This window comes from Mustela lutreola, chromosome 6, assembly GCF_030435805.1.
Source record: "Mustela lutreola isolate mMusLut2 chromosome 6, mMusLut2.pri, whole genome shotgun sequence".
Classification (NCBI taxonomy): Eukaryota; Metazoa; Chordata; class Mammalia; order Carnivora; family Mustelidae; genus Mustela; species Mustela lutreola.
In genome coordinates, this window is record NC_081295.1 from 40,711,797 (window position 1) to 40,726,559 (window position 14,763).

The 14,763-nt window shown below is 37.0% G+C and overlaps 1 protein-coding gene across 5 annotated transcripts in view; it reads right to left on the reverse strand.

Moving 5' to 3' along the window:
- Positions 1-14,763, reverse strand: part of CASP8AP2 (caspase 8 associated protein 2) — a 47,388-nt gene that overhangs the window by 15,525 nt on the left and 17,100 nt on the right. For 4 of the 5 annotated variants that reach the window (XM_059177066.1, XM_059177069.1, XM_059177065.1 and 1 more), the window contains exons 7-10: positions 9,928-12,134; positions 5,909-9,038; positions 3,008-3,107; positions 2,343-2,395 (exon numbers count right to left, since the gene is read on the reverse strand). In XM_059177066.1, coding sequence (XP_059033049.1) covers positions 2,343-2,395; positions 3,008-3,107; positions 5,909-9,038; positions 9,928-12,134 — 5,490 coding nt within the window. Of the gene's footprint in view, positions 1-180; positions 2,396-3,007; positions 3,108-5,908; positions 9,039-9,927; positions 12,135-14,763 lie in introns of those variants that run through there. The other variant, XM_059177070.1, reaches the window with a different exon arrangement.

Genomic DNA, 14,763 nt, shown 5'->3' on the forward strand with positions numbered 1-14,763 from the left:
CTGTGAGAAAGCAGGCAAAGGCAACTGGTTTTCTCTAATGAATCTACTCACAGACATTCAGCCAGCCACACCCCGACCAAGAACCACTTCGAAACAGCTCCCATGTCTCCTGGGAGTTCTTTTTTTTTTCTCTTTTAATCATTATCTAAACATACTAAAAGAAACATTCTAATCAAAATATAACAGAATTTACATGGCTTTATTTATACATTACTGGTATTGAAAGCAAACTTTATACAAAGTTTTATACACGTAAAAAAAAAAACCCTTGGCTAGGCAAAGCATGTATGTGTGTATACACACAAACACATACACACACACGAAGTATTTTACATCATTGTAATTATACATATTTACATATACACTATTTAAATTATTTTACAATTTATCAAAATGAGAGGCAATTAGAAAAGCAAATAAAAATGGATGAAAACAAACAAAATAATTGTTTAAAATACTACAAAATTATTTTGAAAAATCTAGAAAAGAAAGCCGTTTCTCTGAAATATCAAAACTAAAGTTTCAATGCCATTTTGTTGTTGCTTTTATCTTAATAACAAGTTCTGTTTAAAAATAAATATCTTGACCAGTAACAAGTGAGCAAATCAGACTGATGACTGGAACAAGCTAAACATGCTGACTTGAGATTCAAGAGTCAGCGAGTAATAGTAAATGTAGACTTATCTAGTAATCAAATACGCCATAAAACTGCCCTCTACTTCCCCATTTAAAACATGAGGAATTCTAAGCTTCTGTGTAGTATGCAGTATCAACTAAGACTCCAAGGAGTTCAGCAATTTATCTGTAATGTAAGAAAATGCTGACATTATGGTTCTATTTTTCTGATAGGACCCTTTTATAAGGTGTTATTCTTTAAATGAGTTCACTCAGATATCAGCATTAAGAACTAGCTTTTTACAGAATTAATTTGGTAACTTTATTGCTATATTCTGATTTTGACAAGAATTTAATGAGACCATAGTACTTAGGATGAAAAAAAAATAGTTGAGACAGCTAGAAATAAAATAACCTAGTTTTTGCTATCATGCAAGCAAATAAAATTTCAAATATCAAAGCCATTAAGATTTTAGATTTGTATTGGAACTAAGAAGCATAACTTCCAGGAACAAGTTAATTCTTTCATGAATGTATATTATCTCCACGAGAGAATGGAAGTCACATTTTAAGAGAATATTCAGGTAAAATAAAACCTCAGCTGAAGTTCTTAAAGGCAGTGAAAATTTTAAAGCACAGTAAATCTGAAAAAGAATCAGGCCATTTTGGAAAGTTCTTAATAAGTTTTTTCCATTTAAATACTCCATTACTCAATCTTACATTCAGAATTATGTAAATAGGATTTTAACATCACAGTAAACTGCTAAATATCTTCTTAAAATCTCATTAGCAAATAAATTGCTTAAAGAGGATACTGAAATTAACAGATTATCTATCTCAAGATAGTACTTTACACTGGGTCCAGAAATAGATTTAAAACAAAAATATTCAGGACGCTTCACATTAAGACCTATGTCCAAATACAGTTTCTATTCAGATTTAATTTGAACTGAATTTGAAATCTGGTGTTCTGTAGTCAAATAATTATGATTACAAATAAATTGAAAAATAGCAATAGGTTACATATCTTTAAAATTTTCCTTATGTAAAGGTCCAAAATATCTAAGCAATTGTTTCAGGTCTTACAGAAAAAAACCCTGCTGATAATTATTGCCTTAATAAACCTGTATAGAAATGGCTTAAATAAACTGAGGAAACATGTCTGTGAACATTATTAATTTAAATTAACATAGTAAATCATGTCATCTATTCAGATGACAGTGGATTTCATGTTTATGAATGATGTATGTTCTATATTCCAAAAGTATTTAGAACTAATTAAAATTTGAAAAATATTAAATTACAAAAACAACAGATTTCATTAACAGTGAAGTATGTGCTATTGAAAAATGTTTTATTTTCTTCATCTATAAAAGATTTTTTATTAACCAACAAATGTATTTCCTCTCCATCTTACACTCATCAGCCATCAGAAGGTTGAAAAAAAATGTCATATAGTATGTCAATTACACTTAAGAGAGAGTTGAGAGATGCCATGCTGATCTGAACTGCAGCAGGCTTCACTCTGAGCAGGTCCCTATGGATGAGGTGACCTTAGAATCCTGCATGGGCAATCATCCTCCAACCTGTAACTGAAGCAGGGACTCAACTGGATGTTTCTCACCCACTACTCGTATCTTCAGTGACTAACAGGCCCTTAACTGCACAGTAAGTAACAGTATCAAACATTTACTTTACTAGTCTCCTGTAGCAGAACCATTAACTACCTGCATTTTGACTTTTCAAAGAGCTTCATTAACTGCTGGAATCTTTCTGAGACCTGAAAAATGTTAAAGGAATGTTAATTACAGATATCTCAATAACAGTTTTTTTTATCTGTGATTAATATTTTCATAAAATATCTAGAGAAAAAAAAATAGCCCTCAATAATAAAGAAATGAAGTAATGCTTGGAAAAATGAAGTGCCTTCATACTAAAGGTGATTACAGGTTTAATTTTTAACATTAAACTTTCTTAAACAAGCAAACATCATTACAAGACAGCTTGAAATTAAATAGGTAAATGGTAAGACAATAGGGAAAAAGATTAGAATCGTTCCAAACTTCTTCCATAATCACCAAGTTTTTATTTTATTTTTTTAAGTTTTAATTTCCTTAAGTAATCTCTATGCGCCAAGTGAGGCTCAAACTCACAATCCTGAGATAGAGAGGCACATGCTCTACTGACTGAGCCAGCCAAGTGCCCCTTAATAAGTTTTTAACAGTTGTACATGAAGAGCCACATTGTTAAAGAAGTTAGCTAATAAAGAAAAATTAAAAAAAAAAGAAGTTAGCTAATAAATATCTACATATTTTAAGCATGACAAAAGTTAAATCTATTTATAGTAGCAACACTTGTAAAAACTACAAAGATGCAAAAATTGGGTAGTTACCTGATACGGATCTTTATTCAATTTGGCAGCCAAATAAGAAAATGTTTTCAGTGATGGCCCTCTTTTTTGACACTCCAATAAAATTTCCCGGTCATCATTTCTGAAGAGAGAATAATGGTATTTGTTTAGCCTTTGCATATTAGAGCCGAAAAGTAACAAAAACTCCACTGCCGGGTGCCTGGGTGGCTCAGTGGGTTGAGCCGCTGCCTTCGGCTCAGGTCATGGTCTCAGGGTCCTGGGATCGAGTCCCGCATCGGGCTCTCTGCTCAGCGGGGAGCCTGCTTCCTCCTCTCTCTCTCTCTGCCTGCCTCTCTGCCTACTTGTGATCTCTGTCAAATAAATAAATAAAAAATCTTTAAAAAAAAAAAAAAAAACTCCACTGCCTTAATATCTACAATAGAGGTGACGTTTTTATTAAAACCCACAGAAAAAAAGAAAAAATGTATATACCAAAATATGGACAATGAGGATCTCTGAGAAGTATTATGGATGATGTCTGAGCTCACAGGTATTTCCCAAAATTTTCTAAAACAAAATTATTATTCTAATGCCAAAATTAAAGATTTTTTCCAAAATTCTCTCTTTAATTGTTTGGGCCCAAACATGGTCACAGTCTTTTTTTTTTTTTTTTAAAGATTTTATTTATTTACTTGAGAGAGAGACAGTGAGAGAGAGTATGAGCAAGGAGAAGGTCAGAGAGAGAAGCAGACTCCCCATGGAGCTGGGAGCCCGATGCGGGACTCGATCCTGGGACTCCAGGATCATGACCTGAGCTGAAGGCAGTCATCCAACCAACTGAGCCACCCAGGCATCCCACATGGTCACAGTCTTAATAAGCAGCAGCACCAACAGTAAAATGGAATCCAGATCTTCTCATTCCCAGACCTGTTTTTCCACATGGTCTGAACCAGAGTGTGTTGTTATACTCTCTGAGATCCTATTCTGCCATCTGTAAATTACCTAGAAGGAAGGCACGGAAGACTGTGGTATTAAACAAAACTGGTCACCAGGAAGTTGCTTGCTACAGAACTCCCTCAGACCTTTGAGCACTTCTGGGGCCCGAGGTTAAGAGCAAAAGCAAAGAGACAGCTTCTGGAGATTTGAGCTAAGTTCAGGGTGACAAGGGAGAGAAGACGTGGGGCTCTCAATAGATTAGGGAGCCAGGCTCTCCACGTGTTCCCAACACCAGCTGTTCCCCAACGTGCATGCCCCCAGACTGCACTTTAGAGACTGGTGGTGTTCTGTGGTAGCTAGTGTTTTTGGTTAAAATAAACAAATCTCTCACTTAAAAGATAAAATACAATAAAATTAAGTAGAATAGAATAAAATAAAATAATAAAACCGGTCACCAATTTCAATATGATTGAGTTTCCCTCATTATGCACACTAGATAAGTCTGGGGAGCAATGAACGTCTAGTCCAATGGTTCACAACTTCAGTTACATTTGTGTCTGAAATGGTGTCTTTAAATCTACATTTCTTAAATGTTCACATAGGAATCCAAAGTGCAACCTATTAATGAAACTTTTTTCAAACTCCTAGTTTAGGGGAAAATACAAATTACAAAGCCTCACACTTTCTGCCCTGTCTTACACCACCTGTCCTTCTTCCTTTCTAAAATGTGGCTATTAGGGGAACGGGGGAGCGCCTGGGTGGCTCAATCAGCAAAGGATCTGCCTCTGGCTCAGGTCATGATCCCAGAGCCCTGGAATCAAGTCCCATAGCAGGCTTCTTGCTCAGCAGGGAGTCTGCTTCTCCCTCTGCCTGCAGCTCCCCTTGCATGTGCCTCCCCCTGCCGACAAATAAATAAAATCTTTAAAATAAATAAAATATTTTTAAAAATAAATAAATGAAATAAAAATAAAATTGGTTATGGGCACCTGGGTGCCTCAGTTGGTTAAGCATCAGCCTTCAGCTCAGGTCATGATCGAGCCCTACATCAGACTCCATCCTTAGCATGAGAGCCTGCTTCTCCCTCTTCCTCTGCTGCTCTCACTGTTTGTGCTCTATAAAATAAATACATAAAATTTTTCTAAAAATAAAAATAAATAAAATGTGGTTATGCTAGGGCACCTGGGTGGTTCAGTGTTTTGAGCATCACACTCAATTTCGGCTCCGGTCAGTCTTGGGGTTGTGGGATCGAGCCTGACATCAGGCTCTGCACTCAGCATGAAGGCTGCTTGTCCCTCTGCCTCTGCTTGTCCCCATGCTCACACTCTCTTTCAAATAAAAAAAAATAGGTAGGGGCGCCTGGGTGGCTCAGAGGGTTAAAGCCTCTGCCTTCGGCTTAGGTCATGATCCCAAGGTCCTGGGATCGAGCCCCGCATTGGGCTCTCTGCTCAGCGGGGAGCCTGCTTCCCTTCCTCTCTCTCTGCCTGCCTCTCTGTCTACTTGTGATCTCTGCCTGTTAAATAAATAAAATATATTTAAAAAAAATAGGTAAAATCTTTAAAAAAAATAAAAATGTGGTTATACCAGTTCCTTACAAATCAAAGAATTTTTAGTTAAAAAAATGTCACAAAAACAAAAAAACAGGAGCAGCTGGGTGGCTCAGTAAGTTACGTGACCAACTTAGCTCAGGTCTTGATCTCACAGTCGTGAGTTGGAGCCCCACACTGAGCTCCACACTGAGTATGGAGCCTATTTAAAAAGAAAAAAAAAAGGTGAAAACTTATATCCATGGTGCTAATGCACAAATCTGGTTAAGAGCCTCTGCTCTAGATCATTCCATACTCCAGCTGAACTGGACTCTAGAATGCATCTTCTACCAACTTTGGCCATTTTTGAAGTATGTCATTACCTGCCTTATTTTAGGACGGGATGACTAAACTACGATGACACGACAGGACAGATGCCTGGCCTGCAAACATTTCCTGGGGACTTGAGTCTCAAGAGTCTTACCTTGTCCATAAAACTATAATTTCTCCCTTCTTTTTAATAACATTCTTTGCAGAAAGGCTTTTAGGAGATGTGGCAGATGCTGCTGATAGATCCTTAATCCCTGGGCTTGACGATGACGGCTCTTTGCTCACTGCAGGGTCTTTTTTCTTATTGGCTTTCTTTCGGTGAGCTTCAACATTCTCACCAGAATCTTGGGTAATTTTCTTGGTCTTTTCCCTACTGCTTAAGTCTGTTTCCTTCCTCTGTTTTTTATTACAATGGTTTAGATCAGAAAGGTTTTTTCTCTTTTTAGGAGCATTATCCAAAGCTCCAGGCAATACTGAATCATCAGAATTTGATGCCGGCTCTGACTTTAAATCATCCTTTTTAACTTCGTGTGAACTGGGAGGTTCTGAGGTCAAATCAATATAGGTTTCCTCAACAATGCATTCCAAAGGCCTGTCGGCCACTTGCACCTTTTCTTCCTTACAGTTATCTTCATCTACGCATATCACCTGACACTCAAAGTGTTCAACAGCTAAGGCAGGACAGTTCCCTTCGTTTTTACTCTCACTTGAAACATCTTGTGTCAAATCAATAAAAGCATCTACGGTATCGGGCTGCATTTCACCTAGTATTTGAGCACTCTGATCCAAACCGCCTTCAGAGCATCCCAACTGATCAATATTTAAAACTGTTACTTCTATGAATTCCCCCAAGTTTTTGGTCTCAGTGACTGAGTCTTTCGTGAGGTCTATATAGGTGTTTGGAAGATGATCCTCGACAGAATGTGAAATTTCCTCCATTCGAGGCAATTCTTCAATGCTTTCAGGTACTTTTGGTTCCCACACTTGGTGCAACTTAAAGCATTCATCAGTCACTTCATTACTATGGCCCACTTTACCTGAAGCATCTTTAAGAAATTCATATATATCGGGAACCTGTGTTTCTATCATACAGTCCTGTTCTTCATGGGCTGATTTACTGCTATCAACATTGTTGTCAGAATTTAGTTCCTCCGCAGATTTAAAAACTCCGTTCTGACATGAAACATAGTCTTTCTCTGCTGCTTTATCAGTGTCCTTTTCCACTCCAGGCAAAGATGCCAATGACTCATCAGCCACCGCATTCTGTTTAAGACTAGGGGAGGTAGATGGTGCTGCCCGCCGTATTTTCACAATGAAATGATCATTGGACTTTTCCATGATGACAGCATGCATGGGTAGGTTGGGGTGGTACTGAAAGCCTGGAGCAACAGACCGACTTGTCCATGATGAAGAACAACTTGATTTGCTGCTTGAATTATCAGACTCCAGAGCTAAATGAATATCTTGTTCAGATGCATCCTCTTCCTCAAGTAAGGCATCCTCACTAAAATGGGCACTAATAACTTCTTCAGGAGTTGAACTGGACAAAACTTCAGGCTTTAGGAAACTGAGATGACCGTCTGACTTCAGAGGTGATGGCACTGTTAAAGAGACCGCTAGATCTTCCAGAAGTATGGAGGAAATGCAGGGTTTGCTCTTTTCTGAACTACACACATTATCTTTACTCAAAGCTATATTAGTGGACACGTCAAACATGCAACTTTCATCCAACACATCAGGATGAACTGGCAACGAAAGCCCTGAAGACAGAGAAGGGCCTTTCTCAGATGATAATAATGACCAATTATCATCACTAATCATTTTAGGACATGGTGAAACCACCCCTGAAACTAGCTCATCGGTTGTACAAGCTGGTATAGATTCACACTTAAGACTCTCCAGCAGCTGTTTTTCTGGGGTCTTTAACTCCCACTCACTTTTTTCATTACAATTAACGCTGTTATCTAAAAGGTCAGAACCCTGTAACAAACTTTTAAATATTTCACCCATCTGGGCATCACTCACTAAATTAAAAGTAAGGCTAGAGGCTTGCTGTTCAGTGAGAATCTCAAAACTGCGCTCTGGCTTCAAAGCTGCATGCTGGGATGTCTGCGTGTCTTCGATGGTGTTGCCTTCGGTTTTTTCTGGCTTTGGGGTGCCGGGACGGTTTGGTTCCAAGGAGTGTTCTTCAGATTGAGAGTTCTTAATATTATCGAAGGAAGTGTTACAACTTTTTTTAATGTCACGCTTTGCTGTGTTAATGTTGAAATTATTTTGGTCTTGATGTTTTTCCTCAGACTTTTTACATCCTGGTAAAGACTTACAATTAGCAGAATCTTCTGATTTGGGGGATTTCTCTTTCAGCATTTCCTTGCTGGAGCAGTCCACATTTCCCTTCTGACCATTTGAATACTGGGCTTTCTCTTTATTTATCTTCTCACGTTTTCCTTCATCACTGTCACTGCCAAAGTTTATGGAATCACAAAACTTTACTAAGATTTTCTTAAGCTTTGCGAACAAATAATCCAGCTGTTCATCTACAAATTTCCACAGTTTTTTTTTCATATCTGGTAGCTGCTGTTCAAATAAACGGTCCACAATGCCATTCTTCTTAACTTGCTTAAGCTTGGATTCTATAACATCACAGAGATTATTCTGTAAAGTAGCCATGGACTTTGAGATTTTAGATAAGTCAAGGTGTTTAATTAGTGATGTAAAACTCAAAGTCGCTGACTCAATAATTCTATGGAATTGCATCAATGAAAATTTTACCTTAAATTTCATATAATTTTTCCTTACATGTTTCCTTATCATTCGTAACATGTGCATAATCTCCCGTACAGAAGAGGGTGCAGCAATAATCGGAACTATTTTTTCCAGGCTGGAAGTACTCATTGTCTTGTCTTTCTTCTCTGTTTTTGAAGATCTGCTAGATTCACTTCGTCTTTTATTCCATTTGCTTTTGGTCTGATGGATTTTTATAGAAGATGTTTTTCTAGTCTCTTTACCCAAATGCAGAGTACTTTTCCTACTTCCTGGGCTAGTTTTTGTGTTCTGCACTTCAGCAGAAGTTCTAGGTGTGACACTTTTTTCAAAACTTTTTTGTGGCTTAGATTTTTCATTGTCACTTATAATTTCTCCTTCTTCTAATTCATCTAAAGATGAGTTCTTATGAGAGTCTGTATCTGCAAATTTGTCAGACTTGCAAATTGGCTTTTGATTCTCCTTATTGAGATCAGACTTGCTCTTGGAGGTAGACTGAGCTGAATTTGGTGGAAATATATCTGTGGAAGAGAAATATATATTACAGTCACATGACTATAGTCTTCAGTCATTTGAGATTTCCATACATATAATAAAAACTTATAAACTGCAGCAATTCATTTTTTTTATAAGTAGGCTTCATACTTAGTGTGGAACCCAGGGTGGGGCTTGAACTCATAACCCTGAGATCAAGACCTGAGCTGAGATCAAGAGTCAGATGCTTAATTGACTGAGCCACATAGGCACCCCCAATTCATATTTTAATAGCTTTTTTATAGTAGAATGTTAATGCCTAATAATTAATCATGTCATATGTCTTTAATGGTCTTAATTCGTGCTCAGTGATAATATAGTTTGGTCATCAGACTAACCATCAACCAACTCACGGTATCTTTGGGTATCTTCATGTTAGCAGCACCACCTACTCGATACCATTTGATGATGGCTTTTGAACAAAACTCTGAAAGCAAGCAGAGTATTTGAAACAATCTGCCCTAATACTCTTTTTTATAAAAAGAACAAAATTTAGATAAAAGGCTCAATGTACATTTCAAATCAATGACAGGGGTCTGAATAATATTTTAGTTATGTTACCAAAAAAAAAAAAAAAAAAAAAAAAAAAGCACTGGGACAGCTGGGTGGCTCAGTCACCCTTAAATGTCTGCCTTCAGCTCAAGTCATGATCCCGGGGTTCTGGGATCCAGTCCAGCATCAGGCTCCTTGCTCAGAGAGAAGCCTGCTTCTCCCTCTTCCTCTGGCTACTACTGCCCCTACTTGTGCTCAGTCTCTCTCTCTTTCTCTCTCTCTGTCAAATAAATAAAATCTTAAAAAAAGAAAAGACACAAATTCTTCTTGCTTATGTATTTTGCATTCTCACATAAAGTTATAGAACATAATATAAACTATTACCTTTATGACTGTTATTACATAACAGAACTTGAGATGGGCTTTCCAATCTAAGAACTTTTGCTACAGGTCTCACTGGACTATTCAGAGGACTGATGGCTTCTGGAATAGGCCTCAGGTGATTAAAGTCAATGCTTAGAACTGAATTCTCATCATCGTTATATACTGAGTTTGTTTCACCGATTTCCATTTTGTTGTCCATTAATTCAGTCTGCTGAAGTGAAGATTCTAGTGTCTCTTTAAGTGAGGAAGGCTCCAAACAAGACTTACTTTCAACCAGTGGTGTATCTACAAGAGAAGGCTCAAATTTGCGGTTACCATCTTCTGAAAGGGCTATTGGCAAAATGCCAGTTTCTTCAACTGAAGGCTGCAAAATGCTGTCACTGGATTCAGCTACTTCTATTGAAAAAGCTTCTTTCATTCCCATACCTCCAGAAACACAAGAATTCACATCATCATTTTTTTTGGTATCCAATTCTAAGCCAAAGTTTTGAGAAACATTTGTTTGTAATATGTCCACTACTACAGGAACTGCTGCCTTTGTATCATTAATGGTTTGTTCCTTTTCTGCTGGTGATGGAAACATGGATTCTGTTTGTTTCATTTCCACGGGTGCTGAGAAAGAAGTCTCTGTATGACAAATGGGCACATCACAATCCACAGTATTCTCATCAGATTTAACTAACAAACTGCTTTCTTCTTCTATTTTCCTTTCTGGATTACTGGTCCTGACTTCAGATACAGCTGCAAGAGCATCCTTTGGTTCCGACAACTTGGATTCCATTTCCTCTGTGGTATGTTCATTGACCAAGGAAACACATGTCACTGTTGTAGCATGCACCAAGCACTCCAAATCACATATTCCACTGGATTTGGGGATACTGGTTATCTTATGGTGGTTATCCTGAGAAACAGGCTGCTTTTTAGCAGGAGAAAGAGTTAAGTTCAATTTTTCCATAAAACTCAATTTTAAGTCTTTTGTTTCATTTGGACCAATGTCAGCTTTAATTACAAGCTCTTTATTATCTGTTCCTTGAGAAACATCAGTGTTAGAGACTTCACCTTTATCACTTTTTGGCTCATTCTGTCTCTTTAAATCAGTAGTGGTTTTCTTAATTTCTTTGTTAGTCTTCTGCAAATGTTCTGTAGGTGTTCTTTTTTCACTTCTTATATGCCTACTTTCTTCTTTGCTTTCTCGTTCTCTTTTCCTCTTATCTTCAGTTCTATGCCGTTCTGCTTTTAAAGGTGTATTTTCCCATTGGTGCACAGCATCAACTTCCTTGGAGTCAATGTGTTTATGAGCTCTACTGGATGAAAGAAAGGATGGACATCTTCCTTCTTGAAAACTATGATTACTTACACCTCTATCTCTTTTACAATCTTCCCTTCCTCTTCTCTCTTCTAGATGGTATTTACTTGAATTATGAGAAGATTTTATTTCACTCTTGGAATGAGGAAGTAATGCTCGTTCAGATCTTCTCCAGTGATCCTGGTCTTTTACTACAGATTTAGATTTTTGATCAGCTTTTCTTTCTTCTTTGTCTTGTGATTTAAGTTCTTTTCTATTTGTATTTTGTGATCTTTCACTTTGTCTTTCTAGTTTTTTGTCACTTTGAGAGTCCATTCGAGTGTATGACCTTTCTCTAAAGGTCTCTTTCTCCCAAGAAGAGCTAATTCGTTCATTTTTATAATCCAAATCTGTGTTACTTTTGAACTTTGAATTTTTGCTTTCAGCCTTTGGTTCACCTTTACCATATTTCTCAGGACGTCCTTGTAGCCTTTGACTAGTCTCTATGTTCCTTGGTTCACCATCACCACAACTAGTATTTAAGTCTTTCCATATTCTATCAGTTCCTCTGCTATATTGGCTATGTCTAATATCTTTTCTCCCTCTTCTATTATCTTCACTTGAAATACCCTCACCAACCTGATAATGGGAACGTGACCAAATGCCATTGGTGCAGTGTTTTTCAATAGATGGAGGCAAATACAAAGTGCTCTTTTTTTCACAATATGATTTTCCTTCCTTTTCGGGATTTGGCAGTGAAGTGCTATGATGTCCATCTTTAGAAACATCACTTTTCACTCTGAGATCAGTCTTTGAACAATCATCCAAATGGGGAGACCTGGATTTAAGATCTTTTGTTTTAACTATATCTGCTACCCTTGCAGTTTTGTGATTATTTCGAAAATGTGAGAATTCGGACAATCTATTAAGAAATAAAAATTGACAACAAAAACCAAAGTTAATTTCTTGTTAATAATTCAGATTTTAATTACATGCAAAAACACTTTAAAAGTCAGGCCCCACATACTGGCAAAATTAATTTTATTTCATATAAAGACGTGAGTGACGCTTACCAGCTTCCAACTAAATGGGCCCATTTTTAAAATAAGGAAACTCCCTTTTAGTTGTTTTGCTCAAACTCTGAAGGACCTCTCCATTCTATCCCAGCACTTAATCAATGTCTTCCAGACTTCCCTCACCACAGCAGACCACTCCCAAACTAACCAGAGATTCATTTCTTTTAGAACAAGTGACATTATTTTCTTGTCCTCGCTCACTCTAAAGCAACTAAAACAGAAGGAAAAGTAAAACAATGCCAGACAACACAGATAATCATAGAGTTCAATGGAGCTCTCTACCCCAGTTTTCTATTTCACATACAATTCCACAGTAAACCAAAGCATCAATACCCATCTTAAAGTGGCACATACTACGCAAAAATAAAGAGAATTCTCTCTTAGGGGAATAGCATGTACTTATTGTTTAACAACAACAACAACAAAAGCCTAAGTCTTAAGGTTTTATAGTAGAGTTCCAGAAAACTGGCAGTTTTCCTAATAATAAAATGTAAATAGCTCATTTTGGTTCCTTGTAATACTTTAAGTCATCTTCCTAAACTTCTATAACTTCCCTGAATCTCCATAAATGTATTCCTAATCAGTACTAAATGTATAGAGAACACCAAAGCTTAAAAGACTCAGGAATAAGGGGAGATTTTTATAAAACAAAAGAGGACATGGGTGACATACAACCTAAAACAGTATGTACATTTTATATGGATTTTGTTATGGGCTAAATTGTGCCGCCACCTCCCCCCCCCCCAAATTCTTATGCTGAAGTCCTAACTTTCAGTATCTCAGTGCACCTTGATTTGAGGACAGGGTCTTTATAAAGGCAGTCAAGTTAAAGAGAGGCCACTAGGGTGGGCCTAATCCACTATAACTAATATTCCTATAGAAAAGGGAAATTTGGGGACGCCTGGGTGGCTCAGTTGGTTAAGCGGCTGCCTTCGGCTCAGGTCATGATCCCAGCGTCCTGGGATCAAGTCCCACATCGGGCTCCTTGCTTGGCGGGGGGCCTGCTTCTCCCTCTGCCTCTGCCTGCCATTCTGTCTGCCTGTGCTTGCTCTCTCTCCCTCTCTCTCTGACAAATAAATAAATAAAATCTTTTAAAAAAAAAAAAAAAAAGGGAAATTTGGACACAGACCTATGTGGAAAATAAAAGCAACAGAAGAGACACAGGAAGAAAGCAACCATTTACAAGCCAAGGAAAGAGGCCTGGAACAGATCCTTCTACACATAGCCCCCAAAAGGAATCAATCCTGCTAACACCTTGATCTTGGATTTCTAGCTTCCAGGACTATGAAACAATAAATTTAAACAACAATATTTATTAAGCTACCCAGTTTGTGGTCATTTGTTAAAGCAGCCTTAGGACACTAATAAATATCTTAGCTCAAAAAACAATTAGAAGATACCTTCCACTTGGGAAAGATGAACATAAAAAACACTAACCATAAAAGAAAAACATCTGACAAACTAAACATCACTAAAATTAAAAGCTTCTGGGCAACCCTCTTGGGTCCCCTCCCTCCTCAAGAGCTTTGTATTATCACTTTATTACCACTCAATAAACCTTGCTTTGCTGCCCCCCCAAAATAAAATAAAATAAAAATTAATTAATTAAATTTAAAACCTCTATTCCTCATAAGACACAATAAAGAGTGATAGACAAATCACAGAACGGCAGATGTTCACAATAAATTTATCCAACAAAGAACTCATATTTGACAAAGGACATATGTGTTATGTATGTCATACTTATTAAACCTATAAACTATTAAACTATAAGCTCCTAAAAGATAGTTCTAGCCCACAGAGCTCATAATACATATTAGTATAGCTCCTTACTAGATAAAAGTTATCAAAAGTTTTATTTTAAGAGGTACCTAGGTAGCTCAGTCAGAAGTACAACTCTTGATCTCATGGTCATGAGTTTGAGCCCTAGGCTGGGTATATAGGTTACTTAAATAAATAAGCTTTTTAAAGAAAAGTTTTCTTTTAAAATAAACCTTCACATAATATAATTTCCAGAATGCATACTCTTAAACTTTTACCTTATGTTATTTTTAATTTTTCTATTAAACATAACGTTTCAACCAAATGATAAACACTTACCATTAGAATACCAAATATAGACCACAATTATAAAGTGAAAATATCAGCAGAATATTTATTAGATAATATACAACCACATCAATCAATCTAATGACATTATTCATATTCATATTTCATTTATTCACCCAGTGTCTCTTTCCACCCTGTTCAAACATGATACCCCACCCATAAAAGATCCAAAAATGTATAAAATTTCCCCAATATTTCAGGAAGCAAGCTTACACCAGTTGCACTGATGGGATTTAGGTTAGTAAACACACAGCCATCTTCATTTTCAAGTGGCCTGAAGTCCTTTATGATGCCATACAGTCCACACATAAGATTATTTTCTCTCAATCGTCAATTATTTATTGACTGTCTGCCATGTGCTAGGCT